The 10,756-nt window shown below is 38.6% G+C and overlaps 1 protein-coding gene across 1 annotated transcript; it reads left to right on the forward strand.

The window, feature by feature from the left end:
* The first annotated feature begins 4,991 nt into the window (after positions 1–4,991).
* LOC144635092 (scavenger receptor cysteine-rich domain-containing protein DMBT1-like) lies at positions 4,992–6,469 on the forward strand. Its single transcript, XM_078494172.1, has 2 exons — positions 4,992–5,253; positions 5,826–6,469. The coding sequence occupies exons 1-2, from the start codon at positions 5,007–5,009 to the stop codon at positions 6,467–6,469; spliced, it is 891 nt and encodes a 296-aa protein (XP_078350298.1). The 5' UTR covers positions 4,992–5,006.
* The last annotated feature ends 4,287 nt before the right edge of the window (positions 6,470–10,756 follow it).

The raw sequence follows: 10,756 nt of genomic DNA on the forward strand, positions 1-10,756 counted from the left end.
AACATTTGTTGCGAATGAATACTTCCCACGATACTTCCCTCATTACACGCGTCTCCAGTAGCGAAGATGTCGGCAAATTCTTTTACAATTTTGATTTTCAATTTGCCGGGTCAATTTTTGGGCACTTTTCGATACGCACCCAATAAGTTATAATTAAAAGTATGTGTCTGTAGTTATTCTAGATTCATAATACCGTGTTTTCGACTGATAACTTCGGGAAGTCGCGCGGTCTTTATGGCTTAATTTGACATTCAATGCGTTCCTTGCCCGCTGTGGTAAAATATGGATCTTGTCGTTTACTTATTCTTCGACGGTTGAAGGAAAATGGGGAAAAGCGTTCGACGAGATAGTCGTACCAAGGTGTTCGCTACTAAAGATGTCGCGCAACTCAATGCAGTTTTTGTCCCGCTTAAGTTGCATTGCATCAAGTCGCCGCGATATCACGGCTATAAAATCGCCATAAAATCGCCGCGATATCGCAGGAGTTTCGAACATGTTCGAAGCTTGACGCAACTTCGGCGCAGCAAAAATTGCATTCAGCTGCGCGACAAAAATCGCCTTTGTAAACGGGCCTTAAAAGGACAGTTAATAAACGACGAAAAGGAAGTTCACATGTTAAGTGAAGTAAATCATCTTATATCGCAGGAAAATAAGAGTCGCTGTTTAGCCACAATGCTGTGTTTTCAGGTTTTAAATAATCAGTGAGTAAAAAGATTGCCGTTTTCTTTTATTTTGTTTTGTTTAGATTCGGTTTGGGTTTCCCAATGCTTCATTTTTATAAGTTAGCTTCTAGCTATCTCCATTTAAGATAATAAGAAAGGTAGCCCAGTTTGAAGTTCACCAGTAGTAAGGCAAAATGCCATATCATGAGTGAAAATCAACAGCATTGCTTAAACGAAAATATCTCTCAAATCAGTAACATTTGTGAGATGAAAATGTTTTTCGATACTTAATTGAGCAGAACGCCAATGGAATAGCAGTTATTCTGAGCAGAAATTCCAGCAGAAGAGCTATTAATATCTATGCAGAATTTCGAGTACAGCAGGAACATCTGAGCAGAATTTCCAGCAGAAAAGATACATCTGAGAAAGAATTATTGAGGGCGGAACAGATAACTAATTAGAATTGTGAGCAAAATAGCTATATCTCGGCATAATTTTTAGTAAGCCTGGAAAATAGATATCTAAGCAGAAATAAGAGCAGACTATCTCAGCTGAATTTACAAGCAATCGGTCAACATGCTTCCACGCAAGACGTTCCGCTGTAATCTTTCGTTTTTACGCTTTAGTTCTGAAATCATCTGCACAAGCGTGTATTTTTTAAATTCTTGCATCGGGCTTGGTTTTTGACTTTAAAATCAATAGTTTTCCCTTTTACACAATCACATTTTTGAACCGCCGGTAAAATTGCTAGGTAATTATTTTCACTTTAGCAACAGTCAGTAGTCAGAGCATTTTTAAGGCAACCAATGGTACACCTTGTGAGGTCATCAACAGCCAATAGGGGGACTACATGTCATCTCTACTACTAACGTTGTTCCCTTCAATACCAGTGCTCACTTCCAGAAGACTACATTGTATTGGTGCAACTAGAGACGAAGTATGTTTTAGTTCTCTTTTGGCTATTTTCTCTGTGTTTTGTATGATGTTTTGGTACAGTAATATGTACATGGTTTCTGACTAATTGTTCGTATGTTCATTTTTTGCAGGTTTAGGACGTTGGAAAACTTAAGCGGCAACTTTGGAACTTGAACTTCCTTTACTTTTTTACAGTAATAATATTGGCGCATATTCAGGGTGAGCAGGGCGTGAAGTGCATGTAGAATGGTAATGCGTGTTATAGATTCTCGTTAAAAAAAAGGCTTTCCCTTGCATTGTTTAACGTTTGTTTGTTTCGCAGATATGGCCACTCATCTGAAGATTGTTCTTTGGCCTTATCTATTGTTGTTCATGGTTCTAATGGAAGATTTCAAACCCGTACTGGCAAATTGTAAGCAAGGAGAACGGCTAAAACAAAGAACAAAAATATTGGAAGAAACCGTGAGAAAATTGAACGAAAGGATGAAAGAACAGGAAGAAGTAATGAAAGAACAGGACGAAAGGATAAAAGCACTGGAGAAATGCAAAGGTAAATAATTATACGTACCAGTTCTGACATACCTGAAAAGTCGTAAAATCCTCGTGGCAAGGATGACGGTGAAACACATGCTCTCGACTTTGCTGTTTGGCTATAATATTTTGCTGCCAAAACTGACCGGCAAAAGACGTGAAATTCGTAATCTCAAAATCTATGTTTTTCTTCGTGTTTTATTGCCGGTCTCAAGGAAAACATAATGTATTGAAACTTGTCACATGCAGTGATCAGAGCGTTAGTTGGAAACTTTCATTTTTGGGCCTTTCCTTCGAATTCGATGTGTCTTATTATATTTGTGTTTAGTTAGACATAATCCTACTCTCACGAGTTTTAAAGTGACTTTAAGGTCGCGCAGGACCCTTGCTCATTAATAAATTCATTAGCCAAATTTCCTGACGGGGTGCTATCTTGAAAAGCTTTAATTCGCTAAATTTTGAACATCGATTCCTCTTAAATTTATCAAAGATATTAGGGGATAATGGAATTACATCATGATTGTCCTTTTACTGAGAGATGACCGTTTACTGTAATGTTACAAGCTCTTAAAAGTTTAAATACAGATAATGCTGCTTAAAGTTTATGGCTTTAAAGAGAGTATAAATGTGAAATCTAAACTTTGAAACGTGCTACCTTCATTTTGAGAAGGAAATTTCAAAATTCGCTCTTGTCAGAACACAAAAGAATACACTAAGTTTATGTTCCTCGAAAATCAACTCCTGATAGTCTATGTCGGCGGAGAAAACTTGGACACAAAATTGCAGGCTTTGTGGCTTCCGAAGACCTTCCGAGTCAATGTTTACAACGACATGTACTATATATTTAAAGCTGTGAATATAATTATGATAATTCGCTTTGTTCCAGCGCACGGGACACAATAAAAAGAACAATAGCGCGTAATTACTTGTACAAAGAACTGTAAGAATAAAATAATCATGAATATTTCGTTTATTTTCGTCTTCAGTCGTCGCTGTTCGTGCATACTCTTTAAATAAATACATACATAATGACTGCAAGGGTCCTGCGCGACCTTAACCTTGCTTACTATTATATTTTTAGCCTGCTCGAAGCCGATAAAAGAACTTAATGAAACATTCAGTGAGTTGCAAGAAAAGATCAACCCCAAACCAGGTACGTAGATAAAACTTGTTTAGATACCTAATGTTCGCTCACAGTGTATCACGATTTTTTTTTTCAAGAACCGTGTGGTAAGAACAAGCAACTTACTTTCATATTTTTGAAAACAACAGTTATTTTCCTTCTATCAGCGAAAACGTACGGAAGCGTAACATAATATTTATGGCGAAAACATAGTTCGTCAGCTTTCTGTTTACCCATCCTACCCATCTGTGCGGTGATCAATTATCTATCAACAATTCAGGAAAAAAAGGCACAAATAAAAAAAAGAAAATAAACAAATAAACACGCCCATGTTTTGCTGGGTTGATTTAGGAAGCCTGCACCGGACGAGGCGTGATTTTGTGGTAACGTGTATAGAAGTGACGCGTGGAAGCAACAAAATCAATTACTGTTCCCTTTTTATGAAGAAAGCAGCTGGTACGGTAGACAGAGAGATGTAGGGACATGTACGTAGTGGGGGCAAAATTACAAACATGTATTCATCGGGGATTCGTTTTCCTAACCATACTCCCCGTCACCATAAACCAGTTAAACCCTGGACGACATGCATGTAGCAGGTAAATTTGCACTGTGTGGTCTCCCCATTAAAGTGTGTATATATTCTTATATTTTGAGTTATTTTCACGTAGATATCAACGAATGTTCCAGTGATCCGTGTTTAAATGGAGCGACCTGTGTTGACCAGGTTAAAGGATATGTTTGTAACTGTCAGCCGGGATACGCTGGAGTTCACTGTCAGACTGGTAAGTAGGCCATTCATTTCCGATTGGTCAATGAACGCATTACTGCGTTGTACCATGTATTCGGGTGTTTTTTGGAACACTGTTTCTAGGCATGCGTAGGATGAAATTGATTACCATTTCGGTAACTAAAAAGACTCTTGTCTCAGTGTAATCTAAGCTTTAACATGTCATTTCTGCAGACATAAACGAATGTTCAAGAAATCCCTGTTTAAACGGAGCGACTTGTGTTGACCAGGTTAACGGATATGTTTGTAACTGCCAGCCGGGATACGCTGGAGTTCACTGTCACACTCAGGCTAGTAAGTACCCTGGCCATTTTAAAATGTATACTCGAAAAGCATATTAAATCGCATAATTATTGCACGATTAGTAAGGGTTATGGGACTTAGTGGAGTTTAAATCAACTCGTGAAAAATAAAAAAAAATTAGGATAAGGCGTGAAGAGCCAATCAAATGCGAGAATTTAAGTTGGTTATAGACATGATAAAGACCTGTTTCACACAGGGTTAAGTGTAGGCCTAAAAGGATCATATAGGAACTACTTATGTATTTTTAATCTTTTTCTTCTTTATTTTTTTAATCTGTGCAACATAGCCTTAAACTGTGCAAACTGTGCATGCGCTTAAACGGTGAAACATAACAGACGTTATAGCTCCAAAAAGGCGTGCTGATTTGTTTTTTGTTTTTCTATTTTAACGGTTTTCGGCGGGAATATGAAACCCTTGACTTTTTATAACCCGTTCTAACATCCCGATGTCACTTGTTGGTCGATGTCACTTGTTCAGGCCCAAAGTTGATAAAAGTGTTAGTTTCACATTTCTTTCTGCTTAAATGTCACATTTATCTATTTAATTGACAGCACCGTTATTAGCGGTTACAAGCTCCTGTGCAAATCTGTTGCTTGAACAAACAAACACAAGCGGAATCATATTGTCAACTAACATCAGCAACTACGACTACAACTCTGGCGGTACCTACTTTTATGACAATAATATGGACTGCAACTGGACTTTGTCTTCAAATACAAAGTTGGAGCTGACCTTCTTTACATTCAGCACTCCGCAGCTTGATGCAGATAATCTGTATGTGTATGATGGTGATTCCTCGTCATCTCCTCTGATTGGCAACTTTAGTGGTACGACTTTGCCTGCGCCCATTACAAGCTCATCAAACAAACTTCATGTCAGGTTCACAACTGATAGCTCAGGAATAGCACGAGGCTTTAGAGCAAGTTACCGAGGTAGGCTACATCTCCGAGTCCATAGAAATATCTCACGACATGTTACTATTTTATAGAAGGTGAGAAACCTTCATCTCCTGCTAGGTTTTCTTACGTCTGTTGTTCAGATATATGGTTAAAAAGTTACTATAACTTGGTTACTTCACGTAAAATAGATACCCCAGCCCACAACGCCCCAGCTTTCATCAAGCAACTATAAATATTGAAAACTTATTAAAAAAAACAAATATTATATTGCTTTTTAAATGCAATAAACTATTTAGTATTGATGAATTGGTTATTATTATTTAAGAAAGGTACTTTATTTTCTCCTTTTTTCTAATAAATCTGACACAATTGCAGTTTCTCCCTGGATGTCAGTCAAACCTCTTCGTAAGCAGACACTCTTGGGACCAAGTAGTTGTACATAAGTGTCTTCCTTTAAGATATGTTTGAGAGTAGAGACAACATGTAACATTGATAATTTAGGACATTAACAAGTTCAGCGAACCTCCACTCTTACGTTGAATTGTTTGAAATAATGCCTAACCTACCATGTTCTTTATTGCTTTGTTGTTGTGCTGGGTTGTTAGCCCTTACAGAAGCTACCATCCGTCTCATGGATAGCGGCACGCCACTAACTGGAAGGGTGGAGATATTTCACAACGGCCAGTGGGGCACAGTTTGCGGCGATGGTTGGGATATAAACGACGCAAACGTGGTATGCAGGCAGCTTGGATTCCCACAGGCTACCCAAGCTTTCACAAACGCTACTCATGGTCAGGGGTCTGGGCCTATTTGGATGGTTGACGTAGCATGCTCAGGAGGGGAGTCATCTCTTCATCAATGCAACCACAGTGGATGGGGAACCAACGAGTGCACTCATAGCCAAGATGCGAGTGTAGAGTGTTCTTATGGATCATCTCCAGCAGTTCGTTTGGTTAATGGAGGAGCTAGCCATGGTCGTGTAGAGGTTTACCACAACGGGAAGTGGGGCACAGTTTGTGATGATAACTGGCAAGTCAGTGATCCCGGAGTTGTGTGCCGTCAGCTGGGCTTCTCCGGTGCCCTGTCGGCTCCTTGCTGTGCAGCATACGGTGAGGGTGCTGATCCTATCTGGTTGGATGATGTCAACTGTGGGGGAGGAGAAGCCTCGTTGCTAGTTTGTCCTCATTCGGAATGGGAACAAAACAACTGTCAGCATCATGAAGATGCAAGCGTGGTGTGTTACACTTAGGTAATTAACTGGGTCGGGTATAGGCTTTTTTAGATTGTGCTAACATAATGTTTGGCATTATGTGAGAAAACTAGCATGATTTTTCCCATTTTTAAAAAGTAGCACTGCTAGCATAATCGCTTGTTTGGATAATTATCGGATCATTTTTGACAGGCACGCTGAATTCCAAGTCCCTAATACACCTTGTTGTTGGGTGTTTTGGTCAGAATTTGCAGTTTACTGAGCCCGGGAAGCCTCGCTGCGGGGCCGGAAGATCTATTGTAAATCATGTCGGTCCCAGTATCTCTGATAGGCAAGGCTACAAAGTGGTGTCAGCCATGCCAGCCGATTAGTATTGGTTGCATTTTTTCTTGAAGATCGTCATTGAAAGACGTTCAGAGCAACAAGAACAATAAACGGATATGAAAAATGATTTATATAGCTAACAAGAATAAACGGCTTCTAATTAAAAAAAAGTATATTTGGACTTATTTGCCATGTTTTTCAAAGAGCACGATTTGAAAAAGTAGCATAACTTTCTTATAAATCGGCCATAAAACGAGCAGTGCTACTACTATTAAATGCTACTTTTACCAGCACAATCTATAAAAGCCTAGTGGGGTAGATATACAGTGACTTCTCTCTAAGACGCAAACCGTCGGGAAGGGCCCCAAATTCCCGTCTTAGAGAAGTGTCCGGCTTATAGAGAGTCGACGTAACGTGACACCAGTAATTCGTAGCTAATAAAAAAACTGAACGGCTATGCATAATCAATACATGTCTGTTTAAATTCTGTTTAAAGTCGCTTACTTTTAAAAAAACTTACAAACTAGAAAATTAACTCCTTTGTTTATTACAATCGATAGTTTACTGCTTTTGCGTGAAAGTGAGCGGTACATACATGTTCGATACATGTTGCATTAGCAAGTCTATATGTATTCGCTAGTTTAAGTGTTAAGCAGAGAAGTAATTCGTTATAGCGGATTGTATTTGGTAAGTAGGTTTGGTACCTTTAAGGCGCTGACTAACTTTGCTTTATGTCGGTACGTAGTTTTGAAGTATTCAGTTTCAACTAAAAACACACTCCTCCAGTGTCCGTTGTCCGTCTTAGAGAGATGTTCGTCTTAGATGGAGTTTAGTTGCAGTAAAACGATTGAAAAACGGTAGGCTCCAATACTAGGTGTCCGTCTTATGGGCATGTCCGTCTTATAGCGGTGTCCGTTGAGAGAGAGATGACTACGAAATGAATATATGAATGTAATGAAAACTACACCGAACAAGATTTGAGCCACATTCGTGTATGAACTCCTTAATCTAGTAGTGTAAAAGCTCTCGTAGGCTAGAATTCCTTTTTTTTTTTTTGACGGCCTCAAATTTTTAAGTGTCTTTCACTGTTATGTGCTATACTTGAAATAAAGACTTTAGATCACTTCGCGATCGCAATAACAAGAACAATAGACTAAATAAGCTTCTGGAACAGTGATCTTAGCTTCCAAAACAATGACAACTGCTACACTACAGAACCAATAGAAAATCAAGTACGTTTACGAGAGATTTTAAACTACCCAATTTACTAGGCCCAAGTAACCAACCTAACCGTAGTTTGCACGACCACGAAAGGAGACTGGAACAAGCTCGCGTGCTCTTGTCACGTGAGTTCATGCTCGGTGTAGTTTTCATTCCTGGCAGTTAAGCCTTACCTTTCAGAGGTCAGGCATAGGCAAATCTCGAAATATGAAAACTAGAAATAAGATATGTGATCCACCTCAAGTAATACAGGAGAACTCCGGTAACTCGAACTCTGAAGGGAAACGAAGAACAGTTCGAGTTAGCGGGGGTTCGAGTTATCGGGTTGATTAAATATTCAATTTGTCTAGTTTACTGATTTTTCAGCTCTTCAGTATACAGTATAGTTCAAGCTTAGCTTATCTTGTCAGGAACAGTAATACGATCATGAATTCTTATAATAATACAGTAGTGTGTTTGGTCAGGAAAATGACTCTCAACTGATGTGATTTATGCGTTGCAATAATTTAAATCAAATTGCTGTAGTGTAAGTTTTAGTGTTCCTATTACATGACAAGAAGAGCTAATGGGGTATTTTAGTGTGCATGCTGGTTATTTTAGTTCGAGTTATCGGGGTAAATTTTGATCAAGGGAAAAGAAATTTAGTTCCAGTTGCGTAAGCGAGGAGTTTGGGTTTTCGAGTTCGAGTTAACTGAGTAAAAATGACTGAAAAGTGAGGTCAAATCCAAAAGAAATAGAACTAACTTCGAATTAGTGGGGAAGTTGAGTTACTTACCAGGGTTGTTCTGTAGCACTAAATGATTATCAAGCGACCCATTGACAACGTTAACAAATCCAAACCTTTCGAGGCCCGGACTTAATCGAGGGGAAGGCTTATTAGAAATGGTGATTATTTAAACCACAAATTAGCTAGGGTACATATAAAAGATTAAATACAGTGCACGTTCTTATGCTTTAGTGCTATTTAGAAAAGGTAATCATACGGTTTCGAGTTCAATTTGGGATTAATTTGCACAAGTGAGTTTTTCAAAAAGCTGAAATTGCACGAGCCGCTTCGGCGAAAAAACTCACAAGTGCAAATTAATTTCAAATTGAACGAGAAAAACCGTATGATTACTATTAACAATATTAACATGGAAAAAGTTGAGCCCGCGATACAATGGTAAAAAGTAACTTGGTCAGCGGTCAGCTTCAAAAAACACATGACCTTAATGAGATATTCACCTGAGCCCACGATATGGTCATGTGATACTGGTCAGCAGATACCTTGTTTTGACAGCTGTCAATTGACCATGTCAATGTTAGAAAATTTCCTATTGTCTTTCAGCCAAACATGATCCAGAATATTGATGTGTAATTCGCACTGGTGTTACACTTTTTGCACTGGTTACACTTTTTGCACTGATGTTAAAGCTGAACTGCACTGATCTTAGCCAATCAGAATCTAGTAATTTTTTCATGTATATTATATGGTCATAAAATAACACATTTTCATAAAATTTAACAAAAATTAAATGTGGTGAATGAATAGCTTAAGAAGTGTAAAGTTGTGTTCTCTTCTCTTGTACCACAAGAAACAGGGGGGATGGGGGGGATCTGACTTAGGGCCTGTTTACATGATTCCGGAATGACTTTCATTCCGGAACGAAACACGTTCTGGAATGAAGTTCGTTCTGCATTCACATAACAGAGTCGTCCGGTTAAACCAAAGGCATTTTCACGTGCACAGTTTTCGCGCTAGATCAAAACGAGGTGGCGCTTGATTAGCGCGAGATCAAAACAAGATGGCGCATGTCTCGCGCAAACATGTTTTTGTGCCTATTAATGGCCGTATCTGCAATTTTAACGAGCAATTTGACCATAGAGCTGCTTCTTTGGGCTAAACAGGAAATGGTATTACGTTTTTTCGCTTCTGAATTTAAACTGTGGCCTCCGTATGCGGTTTCATGAGATGCAATTTCACCTCAGAACGAAATTCGTTCTGTGTTTACATGATACCGGAATGAAATGTTATTCCAGAACGAAAATTTCATTCTGGAATGAAAACCGGAATGAACTCATTCCGGAATGACTTGACTTTCGTCTCAGTATCATGTAAACAGATACAGAGAAATGTATGGGGATTGAATGAACTCGTTCCAGAATGAAAGTCATTCCGGAATCATGTAAACAGGCCCTTACAGAGAGGAAAGTTTATTGTAGAGACATATTTAAAAGAGACGGGGAAAGAGGAATAATAGGGCTTTCATGATAACTATTTGACACTAAAAAGAGTTTCTCGGTATTGTACTCAGCCTCCCTCGGTAGTTCATGTAATCACATGAATCCAACGCAACTGTTATGAAGTGAAATATTATTTTTAGTGCTCCGTAATTTTAGTTCATGATTAATTGTTTATAACTTTGTAAAACATGAGAATCTTGTGATTTAAGGGCCCGACAGCCCGCACAGAAATTTATAGTTGTTTATCTTTTAAGAGTTTTTAGCTTAGATCGATTGTCTTCTTCAGTGGATATGTTTGGGTTAGTGATCGAGTGTTCGAAGGTTTATCTCCCACAAGAAGTTTCTAAGTTTAGGTTGTGTTGGTTATTAAGTCAAGTGTTTGTATTAGACGTTTACGTTCCCACGGTAAATGAACTTGGAAATTTTAGCTGAACTTGGTTTGGACCTCCATAAAGGTTCCTGTTATAGTTTCTTGTCAATTCTTCCGAATTTGTCATTGGTCGTTTACTCTTTATTTTGGTTTTTCATGTAGGTCTGTTTGTATTTGCTTTCTTAAGT

This window comes from Oculina patagonica, chromosome 13 (assembly GCF_052425735.1).
Source record: "Oculina patagonica isolate OP01 chromosome 13, crgOcupat, whole genome shotgun sequence".
Lineage (NCBI taxonomy): Eukaryota > Metazoa > Cnidaria > Anthozoa > Scleractinia > Oculinidae > Oculina > Oculina patagonica.